Below are 21,131 nucleotides of genomic sequence, written 5' to 3' on the forward strand. Positions count from 1 at the left end.
ACTTTGTGTTTCACAGACCCTGCTTCAGGCGCATCCTCTTGGAGCCGCCTCCCAAACCCCGCCGCTGCCAAGCGAGGCGCCCCCGAGTCGGCGGGACCAGACCCGTGGGATGGAGTGGGCCCGTCCCCACGGCCCTCAGGGGGCCCCGAGGAGACCACCGCGAGCTGCCTGACCCGCCGTCCTCGCCCAGGGGCCCCATGGGCGCGTCCCCGCGGGCGGGCCGCAGACGTGAGGGCGGCGAGCGGCGGGGCCGCGGCGCCGAGGAGGACCGTGCTCGTGCCCGGCCCCGCGCAGGCCGCGCGCGCGCGCTCCCGCCGCACCGCCGGCCGCGCCCGCCCCGCCTCTCCGCGCCGGCCCTGGAGCCCGGTCCGCGAGCGGCGGCGGCGGCGGCGGCCGGAGGGACGATGAGCGGCGCGGCGCGGGCGGGCCCGGCCCGGCTCGCCGCGCTCGCTCTGCTGACCTGCAGCCTGTGGCCGGCGCGGGCGGACAACGCGAGCCAGGAGTACTACACGGCGCTCATCAACGTGACGGTGCAGGAGCCCGGCCGCGGCGCCCCTCTCACGTTCCGCATCGACCGCGGGCGCTACGGGCTCGACTCGCCCAAGGCCGAGGTCCGCGGCCAGGTGCTGGCGCCGCTGCCCATCCACGGAGGTGAGTGCCGGGGCGCGGAGAGAAGGAGCCGGCGCGGGGGCGGGCGGCGGCCCCCGGGAGCCGGGGCGCGGGGGCGGCGGGCTCAGCGCCCCCACCCACCCCGGCCGGACTCGCAGATCCGCTCCGCTCGGCCGGCGGCCCCGGGGTCCAGGTTTCCGTCGTGTGCAGCCCGGCCTGCCCACGGGTGGGAATGAGGCTCCAGACGCTTTTTTGGGGGGTGGGGGGTGGGGGTGGGGGGTTCCTCTTCTCTTAGAAAGACTTAGAAAACGTTCCTTTTCGTTTAGGTAGCTTGTTTACAGGAGGGCATGGGTCTGCGAGTTTGCAGGGACAGTTCAGACAAAGGAGGTGGTGGAAGAGCGCAAAACTAATTCATGGTGGAGGAGGTCTTAACCTGCATTTTGGAATCGGCAGGTTTGTTCCCGAAATCCCAGACTTAACGCTGAATTAGATCTCGAAGGATGAAGGCCCTTTTCTAACGTAAAAACGTGCCGTTTTTCTTAAGTGGCAAGTGGGAGGAGGTTGGTAGAGGAAAATGGGCATCTTCCCTGTTGCTTTTGGCTCCTGTTCTGCCCCAGTAGTTTTACTGTAATTTGACGCCTGAAAATCTCACATTATGAAGAATCTGATACCAATTGGAACTAGTAGCCAAGTTTTCAGGGCATGGGTGCTGACCGAAGGGGAAATAGATAAAATTTTCAAGAATTGTCTTTGAAGCCATTTGGCGTATGCTCATGCTTTCCTATAAACACTGGCTCCGTTTAGTTATTTGTATACAAAACGTATATTTGTATAAATTACTGGTCATGTTTTAAAGGAACCTTTTTTTCCTTTTGATATTTTTTGGGGGGTTTTGTTTTTTGTTTCTTTTGCCCACTGCGAACTTTTTGGAAAATGTCTGCTATCTTCTCCACCCCCACACTCATCCTGAGAATGCTGAGAGTGGATTTTTTTTTTTTAAGCTGCTATTCATGTTAAGATGACCTAAACAAGGCAGTCTAAATAAGGTAATGATGTTTGTTTTTATACTCTAAAATATTAAAACATCATGCCTCTTCTGAGATCTGTGTGTGCTAAAGTGCTAAGCTATCTGTGTACTGAGGAAAAAGAATCACGTGGGTCTTTCACTCTAGTTTGCCCCCAATTTAGAAGTGCCTTGTAAAAGTTCATATTTACACCAACGGTCAGGTGCTTAAAGTGCATTCTCATCTCCATTTTGTTAAAAATGGCAGTTAGGGTCCCAGCTTGCGGGCAGAAACAACTTTGGTCTTTGGTTCATTTAGTAAATATTTGTGTGCCTGTTCTGTGCCAGTCACTGTAGTTGGATCACATAATGTTGCCAAACTATGGCACTAACAATGGTAGCCTATTTTCTGGTGCGGAGAACCGTGAGGGTCACGTGGAAGGGGAGGAAGAGGAAGAGAGAGAGGCAAGCTGTTCTGGAGCAAGAGTTGGCCCCGTGCAGGGTTTTGAAATACTTGGTTTGTCTTTAGGGCTTGGTTCCCTCGGGCACCCCAAATCCACGATATTCACTTTAGATTCTTGCCTCCAAAGGGTCCCATGTTGTAAAACTACTTGTTGCTTGCTTGTCATCCCCAAACAAAAGCCCCGTCTTTGAGAACTCTTGTTGTAGGTGTTTGAACAGAAGAGTATTGGGAACTAACATGCAACTGATGTGTAGAGGAAGGTTAGTCCTGTTTCCTTATCCCTGGGGAGGTAGCATCACTGTACAAGTAAAGGTTCTGAGTTGTGCTGTGCATATGCTATGTGACACCAGGAGAGCATTGCGTAACCCTGGGAAAGTAAATTGGCCACATAACCTCAGTGTCCTCCACAAAATGGAATGATGACATATTTACCTCGTAAGATTGTTGACAGGTATGAATGGTCCCTGCATTCTTAAAACGAGACTTGTCAACCTGAATGAATGTCTAAATTGGTGAGGTTTTAGACACCCCTCAATGTGAACATGTCAGGGCAGTGTGTGAACGCTGAGTCTGGGGTCGGTTGCCTTCAGTGTCTGTCTTCTCTCCCTATTCTCCATTCTCTAGGAGCTCATTTTCTATTTGCACAACATGAGATTGCTGCATGTTTTCTCATGGTGTGAGTGGTGAGGTCCTACAGGTGGTTTGGGTCTGACTTCCTACTGAGGGGTCTGCACACATAGGTGCTTTCAGTTCAGCAAATAACTAATTGAAATCCTGTGTACCACTGGAGAGGTGGTGGGGCAACAGCAGTGAACAAAACAGATGAAAATTCCTCTTCTTCCTGAAGTGCTAGTTAGGGCCTTTATACATCCGTATACCTGTAAATCATGAAATCCAGGACATTTTCCTACTTTTGCAGCAGGAACTTGGGAATGTATCTTAAAAACAACAATGGTGGTATAAGTCTGTTACGATTACTTGCGTTACATCTGTTATACCTCAGTTAAAAAAAAGTGGCTATTCTTGATTTAGTGAATTTCAAAATTTTATATTTTAATAAAAAATATTACAGTTCTTATGACCTTTTATGCTCTTATAATTTTGAATTGAAGAGAATCTTAGCGTGTTTATTGAGGACTTCCTGTGTGTTGACAGTAAACAAAGTAATGTTCAAATTACAAAGCAAAAAATGTTACGAGATGGAATTCCTGGCAGAAGTAGCTGGGCGCAATAGATGTGAAAATTTTTTTTTCTTTATCTTTTTTTTTTTTTTTTTGAGCAGGCTCTACACCCAGTGTGGAGCTTGAACTCACAACCCTGGGATCAAGAGTTGCATAATCTACCAACTAAGCCAACCAGGCACCCCTAGATGTGAAATTAACAAAGGTGCATTTTTTTAGGATAAGTGTTTGGTAGTAATGAATATAAAGACAAAATAATTTCACATTTTCCTAGAGCTTAACATGATGACTCATTTTAAATCTCTGACTTGGTTTGTGAAATATTAGAAACCTTTCTTATTTTGTAGTGCTACTATCAATTAGACATGTATGAATAACTGGATGAAATTTATTTATTCTACACCTTTAAAGGGCAAATAGACAGCTTTTTCTTTAGATTCTTTGGTGTTTTAAAAGTACATTTTTAGAAAGTGTTAAACTTTATAAAACAATAAGTGTATTTTGAAAACGTATTCTTTGTCACTAAATAGAATGCAGATTGAATAGAATGGAGATTCATTTGTTTGGTGTTAACAGATTTCATATGTTTACTGATAATTCATTTTTAGGAATGGGGCCTTTGAAGGAACATATTTTGTATTTATTTGCAGATTAGAGTTGCTTACTCAAAGGGTGAGCTTAGAACTAGAAACAAATGTAAACTAGCTAGTACCTACTGGGGAGCAGACATTGTAAATGTGCTCTGTGTTTGTGCACACTAACTTTTTGTCTGAGCCTGGAGTGGGGGTTGGGCAGGAGAAGGACCAGTGTTGATGATGTCATTGTATATGCAGATGTGCTGGTGGGAAGAATCTGGTATCAGCCACTTTTTGCTTTGCATAGAAATTTTGAGGATTGGATATTACAGCCTTAACAGTTTTACCAAATGATCAACTTTTGTGGGGAAGGGGGAAGGGGGGCATCTTGCTAACCGTATGGATACAAAAAAAAAAAAAAAGCAAAACTTAGGTTTTTAGGTTTAAGAAAGTAGTTCTTTTGGATGAATCCATTAAACCTGAACATGGTTTTTTAAATTCTGATAAAGAGTAAAGGATATTGATGTGGAAATAAGACCTTGGATGAAAGCCATCATGTAATGTTAGAATTCATAATGGCAAAGGCAAGGACTACTAGATATAGAGATTTCAAAATATTCAGAGAAATAGTAGGTATGATCCTGGGAACAGGGACTCTGAAAGGAAAGAGAATTCAAAGGGAGCTGGAGGTTCTAAAACCCAGATTTTAACATAAATAACTAAGCAAGCAGATAAAGGAGATATATACAATATATTTATATTGAATTTTACAATTGAGAAAATGGTTTCACACACTGTATTTTTCCTTCACTTTTGGATGATCCATTGGCATATAAATATTTGAATATTTTTTAAAAACACATTTGACCTTCCCACCAAATACTCTTCTGCTACCATCCCATCCTCTATATCTCTTAATGGCAAAGCTTCCCATAAGGGTTGTGTTCATATTTGCTGCCTTCAGTTTTTCCTTCTGCTGTTCTTCACATTGTGAAGATCTTTGATTGCTGTGCCAGTGATTTTGGTAAAGACATGGCATATTTAAATGATCTATTTGACCTGCTGAATCCCTAGGATCTCAGTGTGTGGAATGGTGGGTTGAGACTAAGAAAAAAAGTGAATAGGAAAAAATACATAGCCCCGAATTGGGGTGTAAAAAAAAATCACCTGCATTAAAAGGAGTTGAAGGGAGACAAAGCTTAGCTGCCTGTTGCAGGGCAGACCCTCTCTAGTCGTCTTGAATTTGGGTGTCTGGTTCCTGGGCAGCACTGGTCCTGCTTCATGAGGCCAGGTACACCTCTCGTTTATGTTTGATTCTGAATGTGATTTTTAAAAGATGGACAAACCGGGGTGCCTGGGTGGCTTCGTCGGTTAAGCGTCCGACTTCGGCTCGGGTCATGATCTCACGGTCCGTGAGTTCGAGCCCTGTGTCGGGCTCTGTGCTGACAGCTCAGAGCCTGGAGCCTGTTTCGGATTCTGTGTCTCCCTCTCTCTCTGCTCCTCCCCTGTTCATGCTCTGTCTCTCTCTGTCTCAAAAATAAATAAACGTTAAAAAAAAAAAAAAAAAAGATGGACAAACCACAGAGCACTGTTTGAAAGTTATAAAAGAAAAATCCTTCATTTGAAGGAAGGTTAGATTAAATGACTTCTAAGTTTCCTCCACCTTGATTGAAGTGTGACTATAAAGTGGTAGGACAAATCTTATTTTTTTATTTTTAGAGAATGTGCATGAGCAGGGGAGGGGCAGAGGCAGAGAAAGAGAGAAAAACTGAGACTATCCCGAGCTGGCTCCATGCTCTCAGCACAGAGCCCAATGCAGGGCTCCCTCCATCCCACAATCCTGGGATTTTGACCTGAGCCGAAATCAAGTCAGACACTCAACTGACAGAGTCGTCCAGGCACCCAAGGACAGATCTTTTTGAACAAACCTGCCAGAATATACCTATTAAAGAGAGTGGTCGTCTTTTCAAACCAGTCACATCACCATATGTTTATCCGTTGGTGTACATATATGCACACACATATTGTGCAGCAGTGAAAACAAATTGAAACACTTAGCATTTATTTTGTAAGATTTATTTTGTAAGATCTTTTTGATTGATCAATTTTAAAAAGATGTGCAGTGTATCAAATCTTTGTCTTTTCTAGATAGACTTGAATTTTGACCACAATTGAAAGTTCTTTTGAGGCCATTCTTTTTTATGTGCTTGTGAACTCTCTCTTTAGATATTTTTCAAGAGAGAAGTCTAGTAGTGTTTTAGGCCATCTGTGGGATGAATGGGTAGTCCCCAGAGAAGATTCTTTTGAGTATTTAAGTATATGGTAGTCTTGACTTACTTGCAAAATGAAACTGTTTTTCAGGACCATCAACATTTGCTTGTTTTATCATCCTTATATTATGCACTAGACATTTATTATTTTCTATGAATTGTTGCAAATGCAGTTTCGTTTACTGTTGGAAGCAGTTTTAAGTAAAACAAAGGGAGCTCTTCAAATGCAAAGCAGCATAAGTAAAAAAAAAAAAAAAAGAAAAAAACAGTAAGTACCTACTCTGTGCTTGAGTTGTACAAGTGCTATAGTTTGTGCAGAAGGCGCTGTATGCACTGCCCGCCTAGGAGGGCCTTGTCTGGATGGCACAAACAGAACATACCATTGTAGAAGATGGTGCAGGCTGTTTTGGTGGATGTTGTTCTAAAGAAGGGGTCTGCAGACTACACCCGGGGGACCAGCCACCTGTTACTTTACACAGTTATGGAATACAGCTATAGCCGTTTGTTCACATGTCTTTGGCTGCTTTTGAACTGAGTGGTTGTGACAGAGGAGTCTATGTGGCCTGCAAGCCTAGGCTACTTACTCTCTGGAGCTTTAAGAAAATGTTTGATGATCTTTGTGCTAAAAGTTCATTTCTACCTTAGTTTTTCCCCGTTGAAAACTGTGTTATGAATTTATGGCTGAGAGTTTGATTTCTACATTGCCACAAACTGTGAGCTCCTGGCAGTTAGGGACAATGTCTTCCTTGTTTCAGTCCAGCACCTAGGACTGTGCCTGGCACTAGCAAGCCACTGGAATCTGTGATTGCATTCAGTCTAGCGGTGTTGAGTCTGGTAGTGAAACTGATGGCAGGCTTTGTAGGAAGGTGTTGGGGGCAGGGGTGGGAGTGGCGGGGGGGCTTGATGGACAGAGTATACTGTAGGGCCTCTGTTAGTGTGCTGTGTCGTGAATGGCATGAAGACCAGAAAAGTGGAAAATGACTTGGACTTGTAGTCTAGAAGAGTTTCATTGAAAATGTGGAAATTTGAAGTCAAGCTTGGTTAGTTCTGTTTCTAGCCATAATTGAGTAAAAGGGACCAGTTCACTTCCCCACCTTAAATGACTAGAAAACATGACAAAGTTATGAAACAGCAGTTTTAGAAATAGGTCAACAAAGAGTACAGGACAGTGATCCCTGAGAGAAAGGAAATAAACAGTGGAGCTGTATGACTGCCCCAGCTTACTTACGGCCTGGAGAGTTGCCATGTTGCAGTGCAAGGAAGGGGAATCCAGAGGGAACCTGGTGTTGCCAAAACAGAGTTCAGAGCTCTAGGAGGCCAAGGCAGTTTGAACAGACTTGAGTATGCAAGGAGGTAAAATACGAGAGAGGAGGGAGAGGAGGGAGTCGCGCAGGGAATGAACTCTGGAGAGCTGTGAGGGGTCCCCACGGGTCTTTGGCCAGAGTACTGATCTGCACATTTTATGAAGAACTGTCAGAAATTAGCAGGGGGAATTCTTGGAGTTCCCACAGGGCTTGGAATAGTTCATACTCTTACTGATCAGTGTAGGGAGACTGCCTAATGCACGCGAGGCCAAATCAGCCCTAAATGAAAGTCTGTTCTGGACTCCACTTAACAAAGCTTAGGAGCAAACTTGAAAAGGATCAGACTGATTCCAAGTAACTGGTCCAGAACAAAGCTCGACAATATTGAAAGGGATGCAGTGACATCTGGATCCCAAAAACATAAAATCTAAGACCAACATCCAGTCAGAAATTACTGGGCATGCTAAGAAACAGGAAACTATGACCCATAACCAGGCAAAAATAGGCAGTAGCAACAGGCCCAGAAATGGAACAAATGCTAGAGTTGCAGATTAGGGTGTTAAAACAGCTATTGTAGAGATAGCTTGTTTAAGGAGGTAAAAGAAAATAACATGCTGAGGAGGGAAATGGATATAGAAAAGACCCACATCAGATATCTAGCCATGAACTCAGACTTGAGAAAGTGTAGGATTTCTGTTGATGAAGGAAAGAAGGACACACTGAGAGAGTGTTTCCTGCTTTGGTGCTCTTGGTTTACCCCAGGCAGTGAGGTACTTAACACATATTGTTTCACGTATTGTGGGCTGAGAAGGGTGCCAAGTACTGTACTATACATGGACTGTCATTTAATAACAGCCCTAGGTGGTACCATGTCCTCATTTTGTGGATGTGAATTCAGGCTTCTCCAGTCTCTCACTTAGTGTCTTTTTTCTTGAGAGCCCTCTATACGATTGGAAATTATATATCTGGTTTGTTTGTTTATGAGGGCGGGGATGCTGTTGCTGTGTCTACCGGTGTGTACACAGTGCTTAGCGTGGCACCTGGAACATAGTAGGGTGGGACTGGTTATTAGTGTTGGGTGAATGAAAGCAGGAGAGGTAACCTACCAGCTGTATAGCCGTTGGGATTCAGCAGAGCTGGGATGTGTTGGAGGTCTGTCTGACTGCAGCATCCATACTTTAACCACTTTTTTGTACTGCTTCCCGAGTGGGTTTAATAAATTATGATACATCCACTCAGTGGAAAGTTACACAGCCATTAAAGGGGATTGTGAAAGCAAGGTATATCCTACAAAAATAAACATATAGTGATTGAACTGTGACTGTGTTAAATTTGTTTACAGTGGATTAAGACTCAGTAATGTGCAAAAATAAAAATGATTGTGTTCTATTGATTGGATCATTGGGAGACATTTTTTGTTTTCTCTCTCTCTCTCTCTCTTTTTTTTTTTTTTTTTTTTTTTGAAATGGTTAATTTTCAGTACACAACCTTCATAGGGGAAAAGTCATACTTCCCGAAGGGAACAAGTAAGTGTGTACAGGTTGGGTGTTTGTTTATTCCCAAAGCTTCAAAAAAAAAAAAAAAATACAGTGAATTCCAAGCCATGGTCAGAGTAGGAAACTGGAAGATACTAGACATAAAATTAAAAGGACATGTTTTTCCCTAGTAAGAGAAGAGGAACTCCAAGACCAGGGACAGTTGGTCCAATTGTGAAACAACTAAAATGTGACACAGTTGTGAGCAGTTAGCAGATCCTAGAAAGGGAAGTGGAATCCAAACACAGGCCGTTCTGTAACATTTTTATAATGATGATATTAGTGCTTTAGTGGTTTTGTTGGTTTTCAGTGTTTAAGATCAATCTGTAGTTAAAGTGTGGAAGGCCCTATTGGTTGCAGAAGAAAGAGAAAGCAAACATTTCGACCTTAAGCATCTGTAACTATAAATAGATGACAAAGGTAGAGAAATGGAAGAGAGAAAAGGCATGTCAGGAGCTGGTAAGGGCCAGTGACTTCATCTCACTGGGTGAGCATTCAGGAGGACGGCTGTAGTTGCAGACACTGGGAAGGTTGAACCACAGAGGAAAATAATGAAACAATGAAATCAGGGAAGAGGGAAAATGGAGAAGCCTAAATGAGCAGAATCTTGATTTGTAGCCTCATAAATCCGCAGATAATGTCTTACATTGACAAACCAGGAAACAATGGCGATGAGCCTTTGTGGAACCGTAGAAGGTGACCACTAGAAGAACTAAAAACAGGGTTGCTTTGGGGGACCTAGGACAATGGAGTGAATGGGACAGGTATACTTCACTGTAAGCCATTGGGTGAGTTTGTCTTTTCTTTTCTGTGTGTGTACAGTAAGCTTCCCACTCATTCACCCATCCACACTGCAAATGAATTCTGTGCCCACCCCTTTCTCTTTTCTGCAGAAGCTCCCTGCTTTCCCAGCATCTGAGGTCTTCTCCAACTATAGTGACTTGCTATAAAATACAGGGTTCTTTAGAAACTAAGCACTGTCTCCAGAGAGTTCCTGCTTAGTAGCCACTGATGGACCATGAAATCAGGAAACGCTACCATTGAATTAACTGCTTTTATTTTATAAACAGATCTAAGTCTGTAGACCCTAAACTAATTTATGATAGTAGCTACTATGTTGGCTCATAGTGTTTCCCTTTCTTCTGGCAACTACCTTCCTCCTCAGTCAGTTGTGATAAGGCCTCAGCATTAATTGAATTCAGCATAGCATGACCCTGTCCTTTGGCTGATTTTGGATAGAGGAAGCTCTTTCAGCCCCCTCTGGGCTTCTCACTTCTCTCCTTATTTGATGTAGAGTCCATGATTCTTCACATTAATCATCCCTTTTTCCTCTGTTCTGTATCACACTCACTTGGCAAAATGTCAATCCAGGGTGAACCACTACCATCCGTCTCTGTGCTTCCTGTCACCATGCAGTTGAATGTGGCTGGAGAAAATCTGAACAACGCAGCTGACCAGGGTTTGAGAACATAACATTTAAGCAGAAACAAATGGGCACTTAACTATGCTCAGTAATACAAAAATATTTTTTTAATTTTTTTGTTTATTAAGTAATCTCTGCACCCAGCATGGGGCTCAAACCTATGACCCCAAGATCAAGCGTCACATGCTCTTCTGACTGAGCCAGCAGCCAGGTACACCCCCAAAATACTCCTAAAGAAGTGGGACAACTCTAAGGCAACAGTTTTCTTTTTCTCCAGTGCCTGCTGTTGTGTCTTCCTCTACTTTCAGCCTAGTCTTCCCTTGTGAGCCTAGAGTCACACATTCAACTCTGTCTGCATGGTATCTTCAACCTAAATGTCTCGAGGACATCTCCAGATTTAGAAACCTCAGATGGAGCCTTTGATACATTTTTTTTTTTTGCCTTCCAGCCTGCTACCGCTGCTCCCTGATCCTCCCCATCTCAACAAATGACATCACTGTCCACATTTAGGGTCATCCTTGCTTCTTCTCCTCACATTCCACATCTGATCTTCCCTCCACAGTTTACCTGCAGGATATACATATTTCTGTGTGACTTGTCATTTTCACTCCTGCCTTCTCAGTATGGGCAGCTCTCCCCTCTTACCCTTTCTTGGTCTCTGCTTTTCTCTTAACTTCCATCAGTCTTTTCTCCCTACAGTAGCCAGGATAATCTTGAAGCTTCTACAGGAAATCGTAACACTCCTTGCTTAACCCCCTTCCGGTCTTCTCATTATCCTCAGAATGGAAATCTGAGCTCCCTCCCTGTGGTCTCCTCCAGTGGCTCCAGCCACTTATCTCACCCCTGCTTACCATCCTGAAGCTATATAGCTTGATCATCAGTGATTCTCAAGTCAGCCACCCATCCGAAGCCTCAGCATTCCTATCCGATGATTGTACAGCTTAAGCTTGAACAAATGAATGACAGAAATCTATCACATTCATCTCTGGAAAGCAATGTTAGAAAGTTTTTCATCTGGGGAAAAAACTTGGTTCAGATATTTGTAGGCAATAGTTAATTTCCTTGTTTGACTCAAGCCCTCTAACCCTTTGGTTTTATATCTCTGTTTCTTTTGATTGCTCTTAAGAATATGGTATCGTAGGGATGCCTGGGTGGCTCAGTCAGTTAAGTGTCCAACTTCGGCTCAGGTCATGAACTCACGGTTTGTGAGTTGGAGCCCTGCATTAGGCTCTGTGCTGACAGCTTGGAGCCTGGAGCCTACTTCAGATTCTGTGTCTCCCTCTCTCTCTGCCCCTCCCCTGCTCATGCTTTGTCTCTCTCTGTCTCTCAAAAATAAATGTTAAAAAAATTAAAAAAGAGTATGGTATTGTAAACTTCAGAGTGTATTTGTCTGTCGGTATTCCACTTAAAGGATGCAGTGGGTTGAATAATGTCCCATAAAAGTTAATGTCCACCTGGAATCTGAGTGTGACCTTATTTGGAAATAGGATCTTGACAAATGTAAGTAGTTGAGGATCAAGATAAGATCATAGTAGTTTAGGATGGGCCCTAAATCCAATGTGGGTGTCCTTATAAGGAGAAGAGAGGACTCAGGCACACAGTGAAAAGAGCCACAGGAAGATAGAGGGAAACAGAGATCAGGGTTACACTGCCACAGCCAGGGAACACCAAGGCTTTCTGGGCCCCAGAAGCTAGGAGAGAGCCATGGGACTGTTTTCCTTTTGGAGCCTACGGAAGGAACCAAGACACCTTGATTTCAACTTCCAGCCTCCAGAACTGTGGGACAGTACATTTTCTGTTGTCTTAAGTCACCCAAGTTTGTGGTCATTTGTTATGGCAGGCTTAGGAAATGAATACAGAAGAAACCCAAAAATGAACACAGTAATGCATTTGGTTTCACCAAAGCAGAAGAGAGTAGAAGTGGGTTTTTTTTCCATCATGCTGGACACCTGCCGAGAGTCATATAAGTTATTTTGGTAGCCCTAATTACTGACTCATACTGAGCTTACTGTTGATTAAACCTTCTGAGTCTTTTCCAGAGGCTGCCCTAAGCTGTGTGATTTTATCTTCACTGGATGTAGCCTGTTCATTCAACCTTTCAAGATGTTTTTGGAATCCTGATTTGTCACCGCAGTCTTTACTCTTTCCAGCAGCTTTGTGTCACCAGTGAATGTGATGAGCATACCTTCTGTATCTTCATTTAAGTCAGGTCGTAACCTTCTGGACTTATGGATCCCCTTTAAGACTTTAATGAAGGCCATAGAGCTTTCTGCCAAAAAATAAAAATAAATAAAAAAAATAAAAAAAATTATGTAAGTAATAAAATTTTCAGTAAGGTTTAGAAGGTTCAGATACTTTTTGCAGTCCCAGGTGGTCCATAATCCCAGAGTTAAGAATCCCTGCTCTAAGTTATTGATAAAAGTATTGAAGAATGTTAATGAACAGACCCTTGTAGTGTGTTGCTCAGAATCTTCCAAGATGGCATCGTTCCATTTATCAGCACTTTGGGGGTGTGGGCACTCCACAGAGTTTTCTAATTCACTTCATTGACTTTGCCTTTGGTGCATGTTTTTTAGTGTTATGATATCTTAAATGATGTAATCAAGTGTTTCGGTGGAAAAAACAAAGACATCTTATTTACTCTCTTCCTGATTTGCTAGGTCAGGAGCTATGGCAAGGAAGGAAAAGAAGTGAATCTTTCATGGCTTAGCCGTAGTGTGTTAGTTTTCCACTGCCACTGTAACCAGTTACCACAAACTAGATGGCTTAAAAAAACACAGATTTATTGTCTTACAGTTCTGGAAGTGCAAAGCCCAAAATGGATCTCACTGGGCTACAATCAAGGCATTGGCAATCCTACATTCCTTCCGGAGGTTCTATGGAAGAATCCATTTTCTTCACTTTCCCAGCTTCTGGAGGCTGCCTACATTCTTGCCCTTCCTCTGTCTTCAAAACCTGTAGTGAAGCATCTGCAAAGTGCTCTCTATTTGACTTCCTGCCTCTCTCTTCCACACCTAAAACCCCTCTTGTTACCTTAGGCCCACCCTCACAGTCCAGGGTAATCTTTATTCTAAAGTCAGCTGAAGAGCAACCTGAATTGCCTCTTGCTGTGTAACCTAACGAATTCACAGGTCCCAGGGATTAGGATGGGGACATGCGGGGGGGTGGGGAGCATCATTCTGCCTCCCATACATAACCAGCTTGTGCCAGCACCCTATTATTACAGCTTTCTCTTCTCAGTATCTACGTTATTCCTTTAATAATAACTTCTGAAATTTTGCCAAGGGTCAGCAGTTTCCTAACACGTCCATAACTTGCACAGTGCATCTTCATCACTTTGTAAACATTGGAGTGCTATTTACACAGGTTACTTTCTAATATCGTTCTGTGATTCCTCAATGACCACCGTCAGTGATGCTCTTTCTCATTTGTGTGTCACCAAACTGCGATTCATCTCGATCAGAAACCCTAAACTCAGGTGGGACAGCTGCTTCCATACTTATTCAGCAAATAATTATTAAGTGCCTACTGTGTGGCAGGCAGGACAGGAAGTTCCTGCATGCTGTCTGGTGGGGGAGGCAAGGTAAGTCAGCACCTGTATATTGCATATATATTGTCTGGTATATATTGTCTGGTGGTGCAAACAGACACTAAACAGATAATAACCCAAGTAATTGTTAATAATTCTTGGGGAGGGGTGCCTGGGTTGCTCAGTCGGTTAAGCATCTGGCTTTGGCTCAGGTCATGATCTCACAGTTCATGGGGTTGAGCCCCATGTCAGGCTCTGTGCTGACAGCTCAGAGCCTGGAGCCTGCTTCAGATTCTATGACTCCCTCTCTCTGCCCCTCCCCCACTCATATTCATATTCTCTCTCTCTCTCTCTCTCTCTCTCTCTCTCAAATAAATAAAGGCTTAAATAAATTTAGTAATTCTTGGGGAAAGTACCAGGATGTCAAGAGGGCATAAACGAGAGAGCTGACCTGGTCTAGGATACTCTGAAGAAATATTAATGCTGAGACTAAAGCATGAGCAGATATTAAGATGGGCAGAGAAAGGAAGACCATTCCAGGCCAGGGAAGCCTATATGAAGACTAAACGGTACAAAAAAACCCTTAATGTGCTGGAGGAAATGAAAGGAGAAATTTTGGAGGATAAGGGGGAGAGTGGTACACGGTAGAGGTGAAAAAGCGGGTCAGTACTTACTAGGCTGTGTTAGGATTTTTGACCGTATCTCAAGAAGAATAAAACTTTTGAAGGGTTTCCTGGTTTGTCTAATGTTTAGTTATGGTAAAACACATAGAATACAAAAGTTACCATCTTAACCATTTTTAAGTGTACAGTTACATGCATTCACGTTGTTGTACAACCAGATCTCCAGAACTCTTTGTTTTGCAGTGCTGTAACTCCCTGTTTCCCCCTCCACCAGTCCCTGGCAACCACCCTTCTACTTTCTGTCTCTGAATTCGACTGCTCTAGGAACCTCAAAAAAGTGGAACCATACAGTATTTCATTTTGCGACTGACTTGTTTCACTTAGCATGATGTCCTCAAGGTCCATCCATGTTGTAGCATGAGTCAGAATTCTGTTAAAGGGTCTTAACCTGAGGAGTGAGATAACCAGATTTTTTTGAATTAACATTTTCGCTGTAACACACACAGAAAAATACGCAATCGTAAGTCTGCAGCTTGGTGAATTACCGTAGTGCACACACTGATATAACCCCAAATCTCGTCAAGAAAGTGAGTATAACCAGCTACACAGAGTTCCCCAGAAGCCCCCTTTCAGTCACTCACCTCCTCCCTCCCTCCCCAGATTTTGAACACCACAGATTATGCCTGTTTAACTTTGTGTACCTAGATCATGGTACAATTTTTGTGTATTCTTAAAAAAATTGTTTTTTAATGTTTATTTATTTTAGAGACAGAGCAGTAGCAGAGGAGGGGCAGAGAGAACTGGAGACAGAATCTGAAGCAGGCTGCAGGCTCTGAGCTGTCAGCACAGAGCCCAATGCGGGGCTCGAACCCACAAACCACGAGATCATGACCTGAGCCAAAGTCGAACATTTAACTGACTGAGCCACCCAGGTGCCCCTCTCCTTGTATATTCTTGTGACTAGTTTCTTTTGCTCACATCACTGATTTGTGGGGTGAACTCATGTTGCTCTATGTAGCAGTTTTGTCAATGACCCAGTACATGAATATATCATGGTTTATCCATTCTGTTGATGGACACCAGGTTGCCTGCTTTGTGGCTGTTACAATTACTGCTGACATAAACACCTCCTACAAGTCTGGTTACACATGTAGCATTTTACTGGGTGTGCTTAGGAAGGGAATTATTACCTCCTGCTCAGTTTTCTTTCAGGCCCCGTTTGTCTAAGACAATTCATCATCCTTTCTCCAAAAATCTGTTCCTCCTCCAATGTTTGCTGTTTGAGTCAACAGCACCACCTTCTACCCCGTGTTATGCCAGAAACTCAGACATCTTCTTTAGACCCCCAGCCACCATACCTAATTACTTACCAACTCTTGTTGATCCGGATTCTTAAACATCTCTAAAATGTGTCCATGTCTCCCCACATCAACTGTAACCTATTCTAGTTTCTCATCTAGACTATGGCTTCCTAACAGGCCTCCCTGTGTGCACAATTACCTGCACTAACCTGTTCCCTATAGTATGGGAGCACAGACTTTCTTGGTTGTGTATATACAGGTACCCCCAATATATGTTTTATACTTATGAATGTTGTACCACATTCTTGATGTTCTTTGACATACTTTCTTAAGGCCCAGCACTTGGCCTTCATTAGGCTACCCGCTGTAATAAATCTGTATTTCTAATAGTCTTCAGGTTAATTTCTAACTTTTTGGCTTTCTCTTACAAATCTGATTAGTTGGGTTTTGGAGTTTGGGGGGGGGTGTTTTTTGGTGTGTGTGTTTTTGGGTTTTTTGGGGCGTGGCTTTTTTTTTTTTTCTTTCTTTTTTTTTTTTTTTGCCCTTTCAGGGTGGCTAAAAAAAGCTTGTACACCAGTAGAAATGTCAGTTCTGCCCATTGGCTTTAGTTTGCAGTTGTTTTTTTTTTAAGGCATTTGTGTTATTTGATGAGGGATGATTTATTTAAAAGTAGATGGTCTCATCTGTAAATCCACATAATGCAGCTATTTGACAATACTGTGAAAGCAAACACACATGTGAAGGGAGTCACGGCTATCCTGTTTTCATTTGTGGGATCCCACTCAGGACACCTTCGGTACCATAGGAGACACACAGCATCTGGACATGGATTGAGAAAAGCAGCCAGTGTTAATCCATAAGGAAACATCAGTAAAGCTTAATTTCTTATTCCCTATAACAGGATGATTTTCTTTTGTTAACTCAAGTAAACTTAGGTCAGTAGATACAAGATCAATACACATACAAAAAAAGTAAATTGTGCTTCTCTATGCCAGGAACAATCAATTAGAAAATAATTTTTAAAAAATAGTATTTAAAATGGCATTGGCATTGAAAACTATAAAACATTGTCACAAGAAATTAAAGATCTAAATAAGTAGAAAGACATCCCATATTCATGGATCCAAAGACTTAATATTGTTCATATGGCAATACTCCCCAAATGACCTACAGGTTCAACATAACCCTAAGAAAATACCAGGGGGATTTTTGCAGAGATTGACAAGCTGATTCCAAAATTCATGTGGACCCTGACTAGTCAACACAGTCTTGAAAAAGAACAAGATTAAAAGGATCACATTTTCTGATTTCAAAACCTAACTACAATACAGTGTAGTACTGGCATAGACCTACAGATTAGTGGAATAGAAGTGAGATCAATTGACTGTTTGCAAAGATGCCAAGACAATTCAGTGGGTGAAAAGAATAGTCTTTTCAGCAAAAGGTGCTGAGAAGACTGACTAGCCAATAGGACTGACAGGGAGAGAAAGGGAGCCAAAGAAATGTCCATTATCTTATAAGTTAAGTGGTTAGCTACCACTGACACTGCTGAGGAGAATGTTATGCCCAGGGCTGGAAAATTTCCTTTGCATTTGATGTAAAGCAGTGACCAGAAATTTGGAAGAAAGCAACTATATTATTGTGGTTTTTTTTTTTTTAAGTTTATTTATTTTAAGAGAGGGAAAGAATACACAAGTGACGGAGGAACAGAGAGAGAGGGAGAGAGAGAATCCCAAGCAGGTTTCGTCCTGCCAGTGCCGATATGGGGCTCGAACCCATGAACCATGGGATCATGAGCCAAAATCAAGGGTCGGACGCTTAGCCAGCTGAGCCACCCAGGCACCCTGCAACTATATCATTTTTAAGTTTGCAAATCCTAGGGCAAAGAAAGCTGGGTAATTACATCTTAACGGGATGGAAGTTTTCTTGAAGAAACCAGCATGAATGCACAAAGGTATATTAAACAGCAGGTTTACTGAAATGAAATGGAAGTATGTAACAGAGAAACCTGTCTTAAGAATCAGCATATTTGCTTTCTGACAGTCTCCACACCCATTTTCAATGTCCTTTAGTCTTATTCTTACTGGGATGGTCTTATTCTCAGGTTGTTCTCCTTAATAGAGGAAACAAAAGCAAAAAGATTTTGAAAATGTTTTCATCCATTATTTTGTTGACCCTGAGCAGTAGACATACTTCTTTTGTTTCTGTCATTATTTGCAATCTTTAACTCTGGACTTTTTAATTTTTGAAGATAATTTTCTGAGTCTGTACTGTCATCCTACATTTGCCTTTACAGCCCTTGTGTGAGCCTTTCTTAAACTTTATCTTGTGCATTCTTGCTGGTTTCTTCATTTTCTTTCTCATCAGGATGATTTGTAATTACCCAGCTATCTTTGCCCTGGGTTTTACAAACTCTGTGATAATGGGTTGCTTTCTTCCTAATTACTAGTCCCTTCACGTAATGGGTGTGTGTTAGGTTCTGGGTAGCAGTTTCCCCTGGTTCTCCCTAGCCATTATCGTGTTGGAGATGGAATGAATGCTAAGGCAGATCACGAACTTGTCAGATACTAATTTTAGCTGAACAAGATCTCTGCAGTTCTGTTGGCCGTTGGCACCCGTTTGGCCAGTTGGTGTAGGTATATTGCCCCCATCAGAGTTTCTTTCCTGTCTCTTAGACACATTCTTGAGTTCTCTTCAGTTGGATTTCCCTATAGGACATCTGTTATCTTGATATAAAATAATCTGCTTCTCCTTTTTTTCCCCCCTCTGAATAATATATAGTTCCTTAGTAAAATATGCTTTTCTATTGTTATGGGCCAGTCTCAGGACCCACTTCAACAAGGCTCATTGATTAGTTGTTATTTAAGGTGAACTTTAAAGATTTTTCTTATTACTTGTATTTATTTATGGACATCTCAGATTATGAAAACTTTAAATCTCCTGTTCCCATTTGTTTTCTCATGTGAGTAGTCTCCCACAATAGGCTTTTGTTCTTTTTTTCTCTAATTGTCCTCCATAGGGACTGTATGATTTTTTTTTTCGTGTTTCCTACCTCCTTCCTCAGCAGTTAGCTGTTATAGTCCATCATTTCTTTTTTTTCTGTAGGGATGAGTCATTTCTTTTAACTCACATACCATTTATTCCAAGGTTAACAGAATCACACAACTAACACCTGTCAAATGTAAGGAATGGTGGGGAACTGTATGGATAGAAACTTGCATAAAACAAGGACCCTAAGATGAAATGTTTTTGCTATAGGAGTTCTTTATATATCTTGCATATTAGCCCCTTATCAGATATTTTCTCCCATTCGAAAGGTTGCTTTTTCATTTTGTTGATGATGTTCCTAGCTGTGCAGCAGCTTTTTAGTTGGCTGTAGTCCCACTTGTGTATTTTTGCTTTTGTCGCCTTTACTTTTGTTGTCAGATCCAGAAAATCATTGCCAAACTGATGTCAAGGAAATTACTGCCTGTGTTTTGTTCTAGTTTTATGGTTTCAGGTCGTATGTTCCAATCTTCAATCCATTTTGAGTTGCTTTTTGTGTTTAGTATAAGATAGAGTCCAGTTTCATTCTTTCACAAGTCACTATCCAGTTTTCCCAGCACTGTTTATCGAAGACACTGGCCCTCCCCTGTTGAACATTATAGGCTCCTTTGTTGTAAATTAATTGACCATGTATGTGTGGATTTCCGGGCTCTCTACTCGTTTCTGTTGATCTGTGTGTCTACTTTTATGCCAATACTATGCAGTTTTTATTAGTACAACTTTATAATATAGTTTGAAATTAAGAAGCATCATACTTATAGCTTTATTTGTCTTTCTCAAGATTGCTTTGGCTATTCATGGCCTTTTATGGTTCCATGCAAATTTTAGGGTTAATTCTATTTTTGTGAAAAATGCCCTTAGAATTTTGATGGAGATTGCACTGAATCTGTAGATTGCTTTGGTTACTATGGACATTTTAATGGTATTCTTCCACTCAGAATATCTTTCCATTTATTTGTTTCTTCTTTAGTTTCTTTTATCCATGTCTTATTAATTTCCAGTATATGAGTCTTTCACCTCCTTGGTTAAATTTATTCTTAGGTATTTCATTCTTTTTGATGCAATTGTGAATGGTATTGTTTTCTTAACTTCTCTTTCTAATAATTCATTATTAGTGTATAGAAACACCACAGATTTATCTGCGTTGATTTTGTATACTGTGACTTTACTGTGAATTTGTGCGTTAGTTGTAATAATTTTTTGGTGGACTCTCCAGGGTTTTCTGTATATAATGTCATGAGACCATATTACTTCTGGCTTTCAGATTTGGATGCCTCTTATTTTTTTCTTGTGTAGTTGCTCCTTGTTTGTCAACGGGGATTTCAGCCTGTGTGTTTAGGTAAATGATGATGCTGTTAGGAATTCCTGGGAAGATCACATTTGAGGGGGGAAGATAAAGAGTTTGAGATACTAGGAGTCCTAGTACTATATTGTGAATAAAAGCAGTGAGAGTGGACATCCCCATCTTATTTCTGATCTTAAGGGAAAAGCTTTAGGCTTTTCATTGTTGAATATGATAGTAGCTATGGGCTTGTCATATATGGCCTTCATTATGTTGAAGTACATTCCCTCTATACCAATTTTGTTGAGACTTTTTATCATAGATGTTGAATTTTGTCAAATGCTTATTCTGCATCTATTGAGATGATTATATGATCCTCCATTTCATTAATATGGGGCATCACACTGAGTTGTGGAGGTGGAACCATTATTGTATCCCTGGAATAAATCCCACTTGATCATGACATGTGTTCCTTTTAATGTATTGTTGAATCCATCATTCCTAAGTTTGAAATTATCTTCCAGATAGTCCAGTCTTTGTTAACATTGCCATTGTGTCTGATGGCACAATACTAGAAGTATTGTACCAGAAGAAAGAAGCAATAAATAAAGCAAAAAAGGGGTGCTCCCACATTCTTTACTTTTTCTGCCCAAGGATTAATAATGCCTTCCAGTGTTGCTAGCTTTCAGTTATAAGATGAATAAGTTCTGGGGATCCTATGCACAGCATGGTGACCATACCTACTAATACTATGGTGAATACTTGATATTTGCTGAAAAGTAGATCTTAAGTGTTTTCACCAAACACAAAAAAATTAAAAGTAACTATATGAGGTGATGGATATATGAATTAGCTTGATTGTGGTAATTATTTCTCAGTGTATAGGTATATCAGATCATCATGTTGTACACTTTAAATATATATAGATTTTACTTACTATATCTCAGTAAAGCTGAGGGAGAAATAATGCCTTCGGATACTCCCCAGC

General features: G+C 41.8%; 1 protein-coding gene across 3 annotated transcripts in view; it reads left to right on the forward strand.

Annotated features, from left to right (window-relative positions):
• The first annotated feature begins 375 nt into the window (after positions 1–375).
• Positions 376–21,131, forward strand: part of RNF130 (ring finger protein 130) — a 140,186-nt gene continuing 119,430 nt past the window's right edge. For all 3 annotated transcript variants that reach the window (XM_042981944.1, XM_042981950.1, XM_042981937.1), the window contains exon 1: positions 376–651. In XM_042981944.1, the coding sequence (XP_042837878.1) occupies positions 405–651 (247 nt within the window). In that variant the 5' untranslated portion in view covers positions 376–404. The remainder of the gene's footprint in view (positions 652–21,131) is intronic.

This window comes from Panthera tigris, chromosome A1 (genome assembly GCF_018350195.1).
Source record: "Panthera tigris isolate Pti1 chromosome A1, P.tigris_Pti1_mat1.1, whole genome shotgun sequence".
Lineage (NCBI taxonomy): Eukaryota > Metazoa > Chordata > Mammalia > Carnivora > Felidae > Panthera > Panthera tigris.